We start from the raw sequence: 17,437 nt of genomic DNA on the forward strand, positions 1-17,437 counted from the left end.
CTACAATATAAAGCATAACAGCAGTGATGAAGGAAGTAATAAATATTTAGAAATATAATCCATGCAGGTTTCCAAAAATACCCTATTGACCGAATACTGTAGACAACAGATGTGACAGGAGGGACTGATCAAATCCAAGCCCAAAGGTCTCCTGTATTTAGGATTAAGTTGTTCATTACATTCCCATGGAGAACCTAACATTTGTATAATTCTATGGTTTTATAAAAGCACGTTAAGTTTCTGTCCCTTGGGATTTTTGGCAGTGTTGTGCATAGTAGTGTAGATCCTGGTGATGTTTAATTCTATATGCATTCTATTCCAGGAAAAAGTAAATTACTATGATGCAACTCATATACACAGCTAAGTAACAATGATATAAATGGCACTGCAGTGGCTCATTTATGCTGCCCTTCATAATTGGAAACAGGGTTACTTTCAAAGTCCTGCTCATTTGGGGAGGGGGAGATGCAGACAGAAAGAATCAGAATGTCTGCAAACCTCTTAAATAAATACATAAATAAAGTTAAGAGGCTTTTTAGAATGTCCATCATATGATCCCAGGGTGGCTTGCATTTCAACAGAACAATGAGAACACTTCAAATACAATTTACAAGAGCACGTAAGAATACAACATCCTTTAAACCACAAAACCCCAGGTAGCCACCACACAGGTGGTAACAATAATTCTAAAAACCCACAGAAGCCCATGCTTTTAACTGATTCCAAAACAAGTGTTGGTTTCAGGCATATTTCACGGAATAGGCCATTACATAAATGAAGGACTACCACTGAAAAGGTTCTGGCCCACATAATGCACCTCTCCCAGTGGAGGAACACTGAGAAGAGGTATCTAGAGAGGTATCTAGAGAGCCAGTGTGGTGTAGTGGTTAAGAGCGGTAAACACGTAATCTGGGGAACCGGGTTCGTGTCTCCGCTCCTCCACATGCAGCTGCTGGGTGACCTTGGGCTAGTCACACTTCTCTGAAGTCTCTTAGCCCCACCCACCTCACAGGGTGTCTGTTGTGGGGGAGCAGGGGAAAGGAGATTGTTAGCTGCTTTGAGACTCCTTCGGGTAGTGATAAAGCAGGATATCAAATCCAAACTCTTCTTCATCATCATCTAGGACCACAAGCAGGCTGATACAGGGAGAGATGCTCCAGATATGGAGGTCTCAAGTCATTTAAGAGGTTAATAGATGGAAGTTCTCCTCAATCCAACCATACCTTTATACATGTCAATGCTGCAGACTATCTTCCTTCCTACACTTACCGGTACTCACTTCCAAGCAGAAGACATCAGTAGACAGAAAACTACAACCAGTCTCTGCCTCTCTCTTCAACGTCTCTCATTATGGACAGCCACGGTGCAATGGAGATAAGGGAAGGTGCACCTCTTTTTTTTCCCCAAATGGGAAAGATCGCAACAGAGGATGTTCAAAACACCTGGGACAATCCAGCCAAAGTCATGCACTTTCAAATTCCAGTGGTTTACTTTCAAGCGCTCAGCTTTATATATTTTGCCTACAATACTCCCTCTATCTGCGTCCATGAACATACACCAATAATGCAGACACAGTGCAAACACTATAGATATTCCATTAACTTTTTAAATGCTTTGTTCCGACAAAACAAATAAACCTTGTTTTCCATAGCACACGTGAAGATGGTGGTATGCTTTGAAGCATAACATAAAATAGTAAGATGAAAAGACAATTGTTTCATTCTAGTTAAACACCTCCATCCTAAACAGATTTGCTCCGCTCATAAGCAATGTAACAATAATTGATGACTGGATTATTTGAAACACTGTCCCTCCTAGACACCACTGTTTCATCACTGTATATCAAAGATTCATATTAAAATCCTTGCATAGGTATTGATGTTTTTTCATTCATACATGCAGCAAAGTTTTGGCGATCCATTCATGCACAGGAAGAATCTTTTATATATATATTTTTAAAACTCGTGCAAAATGTAATGATCATGAAAGTCTGAATTGAGCCTATCACTAAGCCATGTTTCTTTAACACAGTGCTTCCACCCACTGGCTTATGAACAATCTACCTTCTGTGCCCTCCCCTCCTTGCCTTCCACTAAACATAGATGTTTGCAATCTCCAATCTATTGCTACCGGTTGCACCTTGCCTCCAACTATACTTTGCATGTCACCTTTAAATCCTGCATTTGTGTTTAGGAGGAAAGACACTAGCCTTAATTTGCCAGTTGAGACAAATGGTAAACCACAGTTAGCAAAAGCCAGGGAGTGCAGACTGAGAGAGGAGAAGAGGGAGATCAAGACAGCCTAATGGAGCCATAACAGTGGAACACAGTAAACGCAAACAGGGAAGGACTCGTCTGCTGCAGGCTGCAAATCTCACTCATGAGCAAAGCAACAAAACAGCATGCTTAGCTTTTCCATCCATAAATATAGATCATTCTCACTGGAATACATTCATAGATAATAATGGTTTGTTGAAAAAATAATTCCCTTTTGAAGAAGATACTAAATCTTGAAATGTATCCCAATTTTCAAGATTTTCAATAAATATTTGCTTGTACCTGTTGTCCTTGATCTCCTAGTGCCTTCTTTTTACGTTGCCATACTGCTCCAGGACGCGGGTGGCACTGTGGTCTAAACCACAGAGCATAGGGCTTGCCCATCAGAAGGTCGGCGGTTCAAATCCCTGCAGCAGGGTGAGCTCCCGTTGCTCGGTCCCTGCTCCTGCCCACCAACAGTTCGAAAGCACGTCAAAGTGCAAGTATATAAATAAGTACTGCTCCAGCGGGAAGGTAAACAGCATTTCTGTGCGCTGCTTTGCTTAGTCATGCTGGCCACATGACCCGGAAGCTGTCTGTGGACAAACTCCGGCTCCCTCAGCCTATAGAGCAAGATGAACGCGCAACCCCAGAGTCATCCGCAACTGGATTTAAGACAGGGGTACCTTTACCGCTCCAGTCAATGCAGATTCTAGAAAATTCTTCTGTGCGTGCTATCACAAAAAGTCACATTTCCTTATCAAACTGCCTTTCTTTAGGAATTATTCAGGCATTAGCTAATCCCCACAATGGGATTCTCTTGAGAATTAGAAATATCACATGAGGGTAAAGGAGTTAGAGCTCAGACAGTTGAGCCTGAAACGGCAGAACCTTAATCTCAGGGTTGTGGGTTTGAGCCCCATGTTGGGCGAAATATTCCTACATTGCAGGGGGTTGTGTTAGATGACCCTCGTGGTTCCTTCCAGCTCCACAATTCTATGATTCTTTGTTTCTAAATATCTTCCCCATAAAGCCAATGGTAAAGCTGACAACATAAATGACCAACGCCCATTCATATACCGTAATAACATCATGCATGAAGGACTGTACGACTAGGAAAATGTTTATTGCTCATGTTTTATCTCCTTATTCAGCCCACAAGAGTCCGTAAAATATTTATCTCATCAACACAAGTATAAAGGGTAGCACTCATCTATATGGACCTTGGTGCGAAGAGCGGGGATGGAATACTAACATAAGAAGATAGCGCGCCCCACCATCAAATAATGCGAGGCATCCAGTAGGTCTAATTGTGACTCCATGTGGGCCTTCATTCAGCATTAACCAGCAAGACCAAGAGGAGAGTCAAACACACAGCCGAAAAATCTGAGCTCTTCTGAAGCCTCCTGCAGCAATGGTGTATGTGTATATAATTAAAATTAATTTACAAAATAAACTGAAAATTAATTTTCCAACCATTTCTATTGTTTGCTATAAGGTTAAGATAATAAAAAAGTAAGAATGCCACCTGCAATGAAGAGGGGAAATACCTGAAAAGCAACAGGTGATGCTTTTCTGATCTTTGGTACTCTGAAAGATTTAACATTAAACAAGCTCTGTAAAAACCTGGTTTGTTTCCAATCTGAGCAATGGTACTGCACATATGTCAGAGCTGGGTTCTCCTCCAATTATAACAAACTGTCATAAACAGCATTTGGAACAGACAATATTTGCCATCTTACCCAGCTCTAAGAAAGAAAATATAGATGAGGTAAAAAGACCTAAACCATTGATGCTTACGCCACTGACATACGCATGTTTTAAAGTTATAAATATCTGAGACAGCAAGGGGGGAAAGCAAAGCAAATAAGCATCAGCTATGTATAAGCAAGGTTATTTTAGCTGTTTTTGGCAGGTGGTGGTTAAACAAAAAAGTGGTATTCTGAATAATATGTAAACACAGTATGCTAAGTAACGCAAAACTATATATTCCAACAATGGCTCAAGAACCAAATCATGTTTAGGCATTCACTTGAATGTGCAATCTTTAAATATGGGGATGGGGGCAGGGCCTGTGCACACTGGCCTCTTTGTATGTCAGCTGAGAACTTGAATTAAGAGTAAAGCCTTGTGCATGATCGGGGCCCTGTTACATTCAATTAAGCATGAGAAAATCCCCCTACAGACATTTCCTGGTCAACACAGGCAAGTCAGGGACTGAGCAGTACTGTAATGACTTCCACTCCCCCATCACACTGGGTGAATGTCATCACATCTAGCAAAAGAATCCTGGTCCTCAAATACTGTACAGACAAAATATTCTGCCTCAGTATGGCAACAATTACACTCAGCAGCATCCTTCTTTTTGCATGAGGCCAGGCACAACCGGGCAGAGGGTCTTCTGCATGCCCTTTGACAAGAATGGCTTCATCCACACATAACAATAAGCTATTTAACCATGGTTTATTCAACAAACCAATAGCTGTCTCATAGGCAAGCAAACAAGCCAAACATTCATTTTCTTTCTAGCTGCTCTTTCCTTGTGCTTCTATAGCTTTGAGGGGTTGAGGTTGGCAAGCAACCTATGGGTATGTAAGACTGTTATAAAATATAAACAAACAATGGTTTCAACTTTTAAAACAGATTGTAAAAAATATCCATAGTTGGGTTATGAAACATAGCAGTAAGAACCATCTTGGCTGAGAGTCCTGGGAGAACTGCTTCCTGCCTTGCAGGACTTTTTCCACCTGGCCTGGGAAGGTGGAGCCCTGAGCGATGCCAACTACAAAAGCTGAGGATGAACAGATTCTTGGGCTGGGGTATTGTTTGAGAGGGTTTGTAGGGGGGGGGCAGGGTTGCTGTTGTTGATGCTTATTTTAGATCTTGTGATTTATGTGGAAATTGTTCAGTTTGGTTATGCATTTTCATGTTTCAATTACACTTTTGTTATGTTGTAGTGATGTGTTTTTTCATGTTGTAAGCCGCCTTGAGCATGCTTTGAACTGGGGAAAGGCGGCTTACAAATAAAATAATGTATGCGTGTATGTGTACTGTACATATTTTTAAGCTTTCAAATGTGTAAGTAGGCAAAACTATTCTAACAGTATTTTAAAAATCTTCTCAAATGGAAGCTAATCAAATACATTAACAAGTAGGAATGATATTTAGCTATACATAATTAGCATGCCTTTAAATAGTGGCATATCCTTAAAGAAATGTGTAACATTTGTTTTTACAAATGTATTGTTTTAAGCAAGTATTCTGGCATTCTGTCCAATCACAATTCTGCTTCGGCTGTGACTCTGAGGTATCCAACCCTTGCCTGATATGTTAAGTTGTTTGCTGCAGTTGTGGTTTCCTCTTTCTCCTAACACATTACTTAGCAAATTGTTGTGACACAAATGAACTATAACTCTTGTCAAAGGCTAAGCAGCAAGAGATGTACTAAAGCAAAAGAGCCTCATTCATTCTCTCAAACTGTTATGCTGGTTTTAGCTGCACCAGCCACACCTGCCCCTAAAGGTGGTGAACTGTCTCCGTGTTTCATGGACACTGCCATAGGCCAAATCAGATTAGCATTTAAAGGTGGAAAGGGGAAATAAGTTCTGCAACAGAATAACATCACTTCTCTAAAGGAGATGGGTTTTCTCAACAATGTACAAAGCAACAGGGATATTGCATCCAGCTTCTTCACTGGTAAACACTTTTTGCAACTTTAAAATTAAGTTTAAATTATGTTTCTCTTCATTCTCACTAACTTCAAACTACCCCCCACCCAAGGCAGACTTCAACTACACTTAGGCGAAACAAACAAAAAAGTGATATTATTATTATTATTATTATTATTATTATTATTATTATTATTATTATTACTACTACTACTATCTATAAAATTTGTATACCACCCTACATCCAAATATCACAGGACAGTTTACAATAGAACTCAAGAATAGATACCATAATAACAAACATAAAGAACAACCCCACCCACCCACCCACTGTGTTATTGTTTATTAAATTTCAATTCATAGCAATGAAGTATGCGATACTCATTTCCATGGAAATATTTTATGGAGAATCATACAATGGGCCGTGCTGAAAGGTTTAGCAGAAGCAACAGGGAGTCGCACAGAGAGTAGCTAAACAACAGAATTTGCTGTGCAGTGGTAGCTACCAATTTGGATGGCTTTTAAAGCTGGTGGGCAAAGGATAGCCAACACAGAGCCCTCCAGATGCTGTTGGACAACTCCTCCCATCACCCCTGACAACTGGCCATGCTGGCTGGGGCTGATGAGAGTTGTAGCCCCACCACATCTGAAGAGCATCACAGTAGCTACCCCTGCTTTAGACAAGTTCATGGAGGATATGGCTACCCAGGATGGCTCTGTGCTACCTCCAGGGCAAGAGGCCGTCTCCCTCTGTATGCCAGTTACCGAGGAGCGCAAGCGAGGAGCATGCTATTGGGCTCAAACACCTCTTGCAGACTTCCCATAGGCATCTGGTTAGCCACTGTGAGAAGAGAATGCTGGACCAGATGGGCCTTTGGTCTGATCCAGCAGGCTTCTTCTTAAACCTCTGGTCATTAAAGAGAGTGTGTTGAAAAATATCCCACAGACTCCAATGGGATTTAATGTCCCAAATTAGGCCAATGAGAACTGTAAAAGAGTAAACAATTCTAGTACTGTATCCCAAATGACAGGTTCAACCCATGCGTGCTAGTCAAGTTTTACTCAGAGAAGACCTACTGATATTAAAGGACCCAACTGTGTTCATGAATTTCAATGGGTCTACTCTGAGTGAAATTGAAGACCACTCCATGTCCCATTAAGCTTGGAACCAAAGATCTACTTATATTACAGCAAACTCATTTCAAAAAGAATACAGTGGTACCTCGGTTTAAGTACACAATTGGTTCCGGAAGTCTGTACTTAACCTGAAGCGTACTTAACCTGAAGCAAACTTTCCCATTGAAAGTAATGGAAAGTGGATTAATCCGTTCCAGATGGGTCCGTGGAGTACTCAACCTAAAGCGTACTTAACCCGAAGTATGAGTGTAATTGGTTCTGGAAGTCCGTACTTAACCTGAAGCATACTCAACCTGAAGCTTTCCCACTGAAAGTAATGGAAAGTGGATTAATCCATTCCAGACAGGTCTGCGGAGTACTTAAACTGAAAGTACTCAAACTGAAGCGTACTTAAACCGAGGTATGACTGTAGTTAATATCAGGTTTGACCAATACCAGTGAAAGGATAACACATTCCTGCTAACAAATCATTTAAAAACTTTTGAAAATATTAAAGACACACCATCAAATGAAAGTTACACCATCACTACAGTTCTGCAATGCTTCACATATGCATAGAAATCTATTGTTAGAAAGAAAGAAAAAAAAACACCTGTCATTTGTAATAGGGCTGGAAATATGGAGCCTGACTGAACCTAGAAAACACGATTACAGTACAATCCGATACATGTCTATTCAGGAGTTAAGTTCCACTGAGTTCAACGGGACTTACTTCCAGGTACTGTGTGCATTTATAGCATAGCAGGCTTTTTTCACATACTGTATTCGCCATTCTTCACAAAATTCATAACAAAGATTACAGCACGGTTGACACAATCTACAGTTAAACAGGAATTAAGTCTAAATTTAACAGGAATGAGTCAGGCTGATGAACAGAAAATGTATCAGTATTAAGATAAGTATTAAGTATTTTTTTAAAATAACACTCAAATGAGCATTCATAGGATATAGTCAAGTTCCGTAAACTCACTGATAAAACACTGTAGAGATACAGAGGGGGGAGAGGGGGGAGGGAGGGAGGGAGAGAGACAGACAGACAGACAGACAGACAGAGAAGCTTATTTGTAATAGGCCCTCAAGAAATATCTAGATTTGTTACCTGGAAGATATTGACTTTTTGTAAATTACTCTTTGTCACATAGGCATGTATTTAGGCAACTTAAAACCGGTCATCAGTTTTTTGTTTTCTCAGCCCACATTATATTGCTGTTTCAGTATGCAAAACTAGAGATTATTTTTGGAGGGTCCATTAACAGGACTTGCCTGCCAAAGATATGCATGGAAGCATTTTAAAATCACGATTACAATGTAAAGCAGATGAAAAAAAGTTATATGCTTTAAATAACTAATGACGAACAAAGCCAATTTGAACATAACATTTGTATCAGCCCTGTGGCTTAAAACTGACAGTTGAATGTTGGAGATTTTGCACTGACTTGTTCCTGTTATTTCTAACTAATTGTGTTGTCTAACTAATTTTGTTCCCCTACATCCTCACCTTCAGAGAGAAATATTTGCATTTTTTTAAAAAAAAAACCAGTCTTGCATGTGTGTTCAAGAATCACACTTACCTGACCTAGCCATTGCTATGGTAAGTTTATAAATCAATACAATAGCTCCAAAGGAAATGCAACAAATCTTAGATGGTGCAATTTCTCCACTTCCGTCATACGTTACAAACCATGCATGACACAGATGCAACACATTTCAGACAATGAATCAGAGGAATTTTGAGTGATATATTAAAGCACTAACAAAAAAAGGACAAGCAATACAAGACCAATATTAAATAGCAGAAAGCAAACTTCTGTTGACAGCTATTTCAGAATATATGCCACACAATTTATCCTCACTGATTATGTAAACATTCAAGTATCTGCAAGAATTTACTGCAAAATTATGCAAGGTAAATTCCACATATCGGAGATCTGAATATTTTGATTTCCCACAAACAACAGGAATAGAACTAGAAGTGTTATTATTTGCCTGAACATTTTAATGCACAAGATTGTTGTATTGTCATTTGCAGTCTATTGTAATCCATATTTGACCTAAATATCAATGGCCTTAAATGTCAATAAATCTACATTCATTAAGTCAGTATTATAAAATAACTTTTAGTAACACAAGTAGATATCTTGCCCTGTAAAAATATCATGAGATTTACAAATATGAAGTGCAATGTGGCCTTGAGATTTACATGAGAAGTTAAAGCAAGAATTTATAAGTACCAAGCAACTGTGTGTCTCTTATTTCTCCTAAATATAACTTTTAGGTTGTGGCAGTTTCACAAAATTAAATTTGTTTTTTAAAAATAATAACTGTAAATATAAGCAAGCAATAACTCCCATTTGTATAACAAGTTGAAGTCATTATTAATAAATATAGCTATTTCTACTTGCAAAATGATGGCTATAAACCATATAATTTAAGCTAATCACCTGAGTCAAAAAGGAATTCTGTAGCCAAGTCTCTCAAATAATATATATTTACATCACTGCAATCTGGTAAATGCAAACTAGGAAAAGGCTAAATATCAACATGAAAACCAAATATTTGATTAACATCATAATCACATACACTTCTCTGTATTCTGCATCCGTAAGTGTTGTGCAATATTGGGGGGCGGGGGGGGGGGTATTATATAGCACTTACTGTACTATCAGTTGGATCCAGACTCTCGTCATACTGAGAGTAGACCCCTTGAAATCAATGGGACTTAAGTTTGTTGTCTAACATTAAGTATAAGTGAATAAAATAATTGCAATGGATCTACTTTAAACTTAAGTCAGGATCCAAGTCTACAAGTACTGTAAGGATTTGTGATTCTGATGACAAAGCATTTCTATACTCTATATTTTGGAAAGCAAGTGTTTTGAAATCATTATTATCCTTTTAAATGCTGCCCTTTAAGGTCTTTGTAAATCTTGGAACACACACAGTTTTTAAGCAGGATAAAATGCCCATTCCATGAATTATATACATTTGACTGTACTATTCATATTGGGGGGGGGGGTTCCTAACTTTTAAATAAAAAAGTGGGAAAGTTCACTAAAGTGTGCCATGCAAAAAAGAAATATTATTTAATATTGGCTCCTCTTGCATATTTTTTTCAAGCAAAGCTTTGGGAAGACAGACCTATTTGTGTGTGACCTCCTGATATGCTGTACTCCAAAGGCCATTAGTTCTCATTTCTACAAAAATAACTTGCGAACATCACTAGCAATTCTTCACTTTTACTTTGCCTGTCTCGTAAGATCAGCAAAAGGTTAGGGAACAAATCCATATTCACACAGGGCCTGATCCAAAAGCTATGCCAACCAAAGGGTTGCTAAAGATGAAGATGATTGTGTTTTAGATGAAAACACCAAGAGTTCTGAAATGAATAGTAAATCTAGCAGCCATAGAATTAAGTCTAGCTGCAAAACATTGGCATTTGTTTCAGTCATCATTCATGAAAGCTGACAGCCAGCCTCAATCCACGAACTAATTAAATCAGAGAATTTGCATTTAGGAACTTAACTTGTACTGGGGACTGATGGTGTCCTTAGGACTGCAATTCTAAGCACCCTTGCTTTTTTAGAGTAAAAGTCCCTTTGAACTCGGTGGAACTCGTTTCCAAGTAAGCCAACTTAGTACTAGGCTTTAAACTGGCTTAAATTTAAGTGCTTTTACCATGTGTGTTCTGCTGACTGATCTGCCCATTTGATTTTTGCCACCTTCCAGTCTGATTTTTCATCACCGTTTTCCTACCTGTTCTGTTGCTGGTCATTTCTTAGTTCCTACACATTTTTAATTGACCAAAGCCAACTCTATTCTGTTCCAAAATTATTCAGAATGCACAATATGCATTCATATCATCATCCTTTGCTTACATAAAAAAGAGAAATTGTTCTGCTCTCAACAACAGCCTCTGACAGAAACCTAATCTACGACAAATGATATTTGCACTATTTCTTTGGACTAAATACAAGTGTCTAGAGCCAAGGGGCATACAGTTCAGAGGCACATTAAGACAAGAAACTTAACGCCTAGTTGGCATCATGGAAATATTTGTATAGGAAATACACTGCGATTCAGAAATCTGTGTTAGAATGCAATTTTTTCTAATCCACATCTGTTAATAATATTCAGAAAATAGCCTTATGTCCTTTCTAAAAGAAAGCAATATATTACAGCGCAGATAATTCAGGTAAGTAGAAGCACTTTGCGTAAATAAGACGTTGTAAATCAGACACTTTCTTTATAAGCCACATGGCTTCTCTTTTAAAAAAGATGTCGCTTTTCACACAGATAAGATGATTTAAGTACTTCACAGCAACTGATGACTAATGAATCAAAACTTATTAAGGGAAACCGAATTGGTTTATTATTCACAACAAATTAATAGCTTTTTTGAAATACCATTTGATTAAACAGTATATTAGCCTTGACTAAATGGTTGGCATCATCAACTCCCTCCAACCACAGCTACCCAAAAAAGATGTTGTCCAAGGTTGTCAACTTGCTGAGATGTGTACATAACAATAATATATTTGCTTTAAAGTTACATTTCATCTCACCTATAAATGCTTTTTTTTACATAAAAATGTATTTTAAATAACTCAGTGATGAGAAACAGCTACTGTAGTTTCCAAAATGTAGATAGGCAGAGATGTTTGTGTGCAAATGAAAAGTAACAAAAAGGGAGAAATTTAAAAAACAAACAAACAGTACCACAAACTGATGAGGCAACAATTTGCCCTTGATGTATTGAAAAATATTGCTTCATTTGTACATGTTTACTGAAGGGTTTTTCAATAAACTTATTTGCTTAGCTTACAGAAACGACGGTTTATCAGCTTCACTCTTATTGAAATTAATCCTTTGCCATGCTGACTTACAGTAAAACAAGCACTCAAAATCACGGAAAGACGTAGTAAGCCACCTCTTTTTGGGCTGCAATCCTCAGAACACCTCACTGGAACTTGGGAGAAAACTTACATAGGATTGTGCTGCTTGTTCCAAAATCATGTTGCAGGTATGTGGAAGTCCAGGGACTTGACCCACAAACATATACCTGTATAGACTCGCAAACAATGTTGCTTAACACCTATTAGGCTACAATCCTATGCACACTTTTCTGGAAGTCTTGGAACCCAATGGAGAATACTTCTGAGGAGACATGCCAAGGATTGCACTGCTAATGTTGTGTAAAGGGGGGGGGGGGCTTTCCCTACTGTGCTCTTTGCCTCTCCCTTTAAAAAGTGTCTCTACTATTCTAACTTAATTCAGTGAGGGAGAAAACACAACCATAACGAAGCGCAGTAAAATAACAAAATGAGAAGTCAGAGAAGTTAACTCTAAACGTACTGCTGCATCGTAATAACCCCCAATATAAGAAGGAAATATTAAAGTGTAGAGATTCTACATCTTCAAAGAGGGGAAAGCGTTAACTGGAAACAATTTAGAAAACCTGATCTAAAGTTTCACACGGCAGCTGTCTGAAAAAGTCTCAGGATTCTCAGCTGAGAAATCAAGTCTCCCAAACACACTGCTATTCACACACAACTGTTTCCATATTGTGTTTTTATTTATTTATTTTTAACCATATCAAGAGTCTCCTCCCCAGTCCCAACCCCTGAATCCTAAAACTAACAGAATCAGTGCTAATGCCCTCAGACTTGGACTTTCTGTTCTAAAGGGGTTTGTCAACAATAGGAATGTCCTCTTTTGACAGATTTCATCCCCCTTCCTTTTCTCCCCCAGCCCCACCCACTCCCCTCTTGTTCCAAGCAAATCCTATCCTCTCTTCTTTCCTCAGTAGCATAATCTCCAGTGGAGTAAAGGGGTATCTTCTTCACTACCTAATTCCTAAACACTGAAATGAGGTTGGGTTCTGGGCTATCTGCAGATGTCTAAAGAACAACTGTGGCATAAAAAGTCTGGTGGCGTTAGAAGAGGTGGTTCACATAAATGTGCACCTCTTGACAAAATTTATATAATTACTTTGCACTTGGAAAACTTTTTGTGGTTTAACAGCACTGGCTCTACACAATCAATCACACACACACACACACACACACACACACACACACACAGGTTCCATAGGAAAAGCTTTTTAAAAAACCTAGTAGGTTCATGTTGGGCAAACCTCTGCTCATATGACTTTTGAGTCATACAAAGTTTTAACCAACAAAATAATGAGGAAAGAAAACTGTCTCATTTACTTGCAATTCAAATAATTTGACCCCAAAAGTGCACCTCTTGGAAATGGATATTTCCAATTTGTTTTCTTCCACAAGTTAACTAAAGACTATAGGGCTATAGTAACAAAACAAATCTGATAAGCAGAACTAAAAAGACAAGGCCCATTTTACAATCTACCATCCCAAGCATCTTTCCTTTAAGAGAACCTTTAAATTTCCTTTTTATTCAGAAGAGCTAAAGATGTACCAGGACAAAATGATCCTACTTTTTACTACTTAATTTCAGCATGTTTTAGAGATGTTAAACTTGGAAAGAAGGGTTTGTTGTGTGTGCATACATGTGACCATTTAGAAGGATAACTCATCTGATCACCAACTCAAGAAACCCACAAGTGACTCTTTTTATTTGATTCAGTTATCCAGAAACTAGTTTAAAATTAAATCTGAATTTAATACCAGTATGCACGTCCAAGTGCACATTCATTATCTTAAAACTGAATCAGGGCAAAAATATGTGCCACTTTTTATATGGCAGAAACTCTGCGTTTATACTTACTAATATGAAAATTAGGAATATTTAGACTGTGAACTGAACAACATTTTATTTCTATTTCATGAAGAAACCTTTCTGCCCAATGATTACCTGGCTTGTGGAAAGTAGTTGGCACTTAGTCTTCAAGTAAGTGGTTTTGCTTAGCATCCTTACATATGTAAAGAGAGAACCCATTATAAATCATAAATAGCACACTTGCTCCCCATCTATAGATAGATACATATTGTATGATCACAGATTGTGGATCATGCTCCCAGGTACTGTACTATGCATGCTTAGTGAGGAAATGTGTAAATTAGAAAAATAAAGACTTGATTTATATCACACTTTTCCTTGCTGATTCAAATCAATTATTTTTAAATCACCTTGGTTTTAACACAATCGTGGTATATCTATGAGCATTCTTTTGCCCCCATGTTTTAAATTCAGTTCTTCCACTACAGCTCCCTCTTCAGTCAAATCCACTTTGCTACTACAAAGGTCCTTTCTTTCTCTCTTTCCAACTGCCCAGGGTGTCATGTCATCAGCTAGGTTTGCACAAGCAAAGCAACCTAAAAAAAGTATAAGATGGCAATTCTCTGCAGAAAAATTGGTATTCGCTCAGAGCTTCCCATAAACCTATGCATATCTGGTGCATCTTATTCTGAATAAATAAATCACACATCCTAATAATGATGGTTTGTCCAGCATCACTCAAAGCTAAGTCTTCACTCTGCATAAGCAAGCATCAAAGCAGTACACCAAGTCCTACTTTTTAAAACCTGACTAGAGAGGGTTATTTATTATGTCTAAGTTACTACTTAACTGCTATCAGTCCTTAACTCAAATCAACACCACAGTTAAATGGTTCTCTGGGTTGTGAAACACTGACATCAGTAAGGCCTGCTTACATTGCCTGGCAGCAGTGCTACTGGTGCTTTTCAAGATACATATATTTCTAGGCATAGGTGCATAGCCTGGGAAAGTGCATACGGGTGTCCTGAAATGAACAAACCCCCCACCTACCCACCCCTCACGCCTTTCTTCTCCTTGCTTTCTAGGCTAATCTACTTCTTTACTATAAAAATGGGCAAAGATAAAAAAAATGGGCAAAGATCAGGTTGCAAAAATTGAAGAAGATTTGCGGCTTTTAATAAAAGCCTTTACAGCCAGAAGATTAGTACTGTCTTACTGATAAGGATGGGATAAAGTGTTGTCACAGCTTAAAGGACTCAATTCTGAAACTTTTTGTCAGTGTGAAGATTCCCAAGTCCTGTTGTGTGCATTATTTGGAGTGTGTCCTCCTCAACAGCTGCAAACTGGATTGAACAGTGCACTTGTGCAGGTGTCTTACTTCCCCCACTCAGTGACAACACTTGTGCAATATCTGGGGGCAAGGAACTTGGACTTCCATGCATCTGTTGGAACCCTGGGCACCTGCCAACTAAACACTGGGCCTGTGTGCTCACCTCTATATTAAAAGTGTGTCATCCTTTTCCCCTTCCAAAGGAGATTTACAGAGGAGGGAGGGAGACTTCAAAGTGGCAACAGAAAAAGGGTCAGGTTTCCATTTCATTTTAGTAAGGCTCCAATCCTGAGCTTGCTTCCAAGGGAGCAGAACTGCACTTCTGCGCCCACTTACCTGGGAGCAAGCCCAAGCAAACCAAGTGGAGGGTCACTTCCACATAAACCAGACCGGTCTGTAAGTCCCGCTGAACTTTTGAGCCAAACATGTTCAGGGCCGAGCTGCACGTGTTTACATTCAGGAGCAGAAGAGGCAGAGATCGCCCTAGAGGCGCTCTGAGCAAGAGAGTATGTGTGTGTATTTATTAGAGAGATGAGCTCGACAGGGTGTTTTTAGAAGCTGCGCAAAGCGCACCAGAGGGGCGCCCGCTATTTCCCAGCCCCCTTTCCTTTCTCTCCGCCGTCTTTTCCTTCCTTGCTTGCTTTCCTTTCGCCTTTTCTGCATGCGCTTACCTTGCGTTGGTGCAGTCGTTGTAGAGGGTCTCGAAATCCTTCCTGGAGATGAGCTTGCAGCGGTTGACGCCGGGCTGGATAGCGCCCAGGCCCCTGAGGATCCGGACCTGCTCCACGTTGCAGACGACGGGCGTGATCTCCAGGCGCTTGAGCTTGGTGTAGACGGTGTGCAAGCCGCCCACCAGGTGCTTGAGGAAGAGGTCGAAGGCCTGAGGCAGGCAGATCAGCTCGCAGCCTTCCACCGTGAACGAGGCCACCTTGGCGCCCCGGAGGTCCACCATCTTGCACTCGTTGTTCTGAGGCGTGTTCTCCACTGGGGAAGGGGTCGAGTACACCGGCTTGCCCGGCACGCCGACGCCGGCAGAGGTGCCCGCGCTAGGAGCAGGTGGGGGGCCGCCGCCTCCGCCTCCCCCTGCGCCGGAGGCTGCTCCGCTGGAAGCGCTGCCGCCGGTGCCCAAGCTGGGGCTGCCATTGCTCTCCCCTCCTCCGTTGCTGGAGGCGGCTGTGGCGGACGCTGCCGCCGCCGCGACGGGCTCCGTCCGGAACAGGCTGGCCGCCCCCGACGAGGCTGCTGCCGACGCCGACGCCGCTACTGCTACAGCCGAGGCCGCGGCGGCCGGCGGGGAGGCGGCCGAGGCGGTGCTGGTGCTGGTGGTGGCGGTGCAGGCGGCCGAGGTGGAGATGGGCGGCTGAGGGGGCACCAGCTGCGCCGGAGGGATCAGGGGAGCCGGGGCGGCCATGGCCGCATGAGGCGGCGAGGCGGGAGCAGCAGAAGCCTCAGCCCGCCGGGGCCGGCGACCCCCACCCCACCCCCTGCACGGAAAAGTGGGTGGGTGGGTGGCGGGGGCAAAAGAAACGGAAAGGAGGAAGATGCGGGAGGCGGCAGTTGTTGTGTTTGTTTATGAGGGGAGGGGGGAGGAGGAAAGTTGGCTTCCTCGCGCGCACCGTAGAGAGGGTTTAAAAAGCCACGTTTGGGGGCGGGGGGAGGCGGGAAAAGTGCGCGTGGGGGGCGCAGAAAGAGAGAGAGAGAGAAGAGGCTGGGGGGGGGAAGCGTCCCGGCAGCAACTGTGAGGAGAGGGAACGAAAAGTCCGCTTTGGAAAGTGGTGGCGCAGGAGGGAGGAGCGCGCGCCAGGGGAGCAGGAGCAGGAGAGGGGCGAGCTCGGTTTCTTCTCTTGCTGCTGCTGCTGCTGCTGCTTCTGTTGCTGATTCTTCTTCTTCTTCTTCTTCTTCTCCGCCCCGCTCCCTCTCTCTCTTCCTCACTAACACCTAGTTAAAAAGAGGAAGGAGGCGGGCTGCTGGTGGTGCAGGGCTTGAGCTGTGAGCTGGCTCTCGCCAGGACACGGAGCAAAAGGAGGAGAAGCGTGGAGGTGTGCGCGGGAGGCTGGAGCGAAGCGCCGGCTCCGGCTGCTGCTGCTGCTGCTACCGCGGCTGCCAGCCTCTTCTCCTCGCTTCTCTGGACGTGGACGAGTTGTTGTTGTCACACGGTACAGGGAAAGGGGCGGAGCTCCGGCAACTTGAAATACCCCTTTGAAGCGAGCCCCAGCCTCTCCCACACCCGCTCGGCGGCGGGCATTAACCTAAATTATCCAACCAGGAAGCCAAGAGCCAAAGGGAGAGGGGAAACGAGATGCACGGGGAGATATCTCCTCCTCCTCTCCAGAAACCGTTAGATTGCATGT

General features: G+C 41.5%; 1 protein-coding gene across 8 annotated transcripts in view; it reads right to left on the minus strand.

The window, feature by feature from the left end:
- The window catches only part of DACH1 (dachshund family transcription factor 1), a 336,068-nt gene extending 318,871 nt beyond the window's left edge, over positions 1-17,197 (minus strand). For all 8 annotated transcript variants that reach the window (XM_060273322.1, XM_060273318.1, XM_060273316.1 and 5 more), the window contains exon 1: positions 15,758-17,197. In XM_060273322.1, the coding sequence (XP_060129305.1) occupies positions 15,758-16,497 (740 nt within the window). In that variant the 5' untranslated portion in view covers positions 16,498-17,197. The remainder of the gene's footprint in view (positions 1-15,757) is intronic.
- Positions 17,198-17,437: the final 240 nt, after the last annotated feature.

Source organism: Zootoca vivipara, chromosome 4 (assembly GCF_963506605.1).
Source record: "Zootoca vivipara chromosome 4, rZooViv1.1, whole genome shotgun sequence".
Taxonomy (NCBI): Eukaryota; Metazoa; Chordata; class Lepidosauria; order Squamata; family Lacertidae; genus Zootoca; species Zootoca vivipara.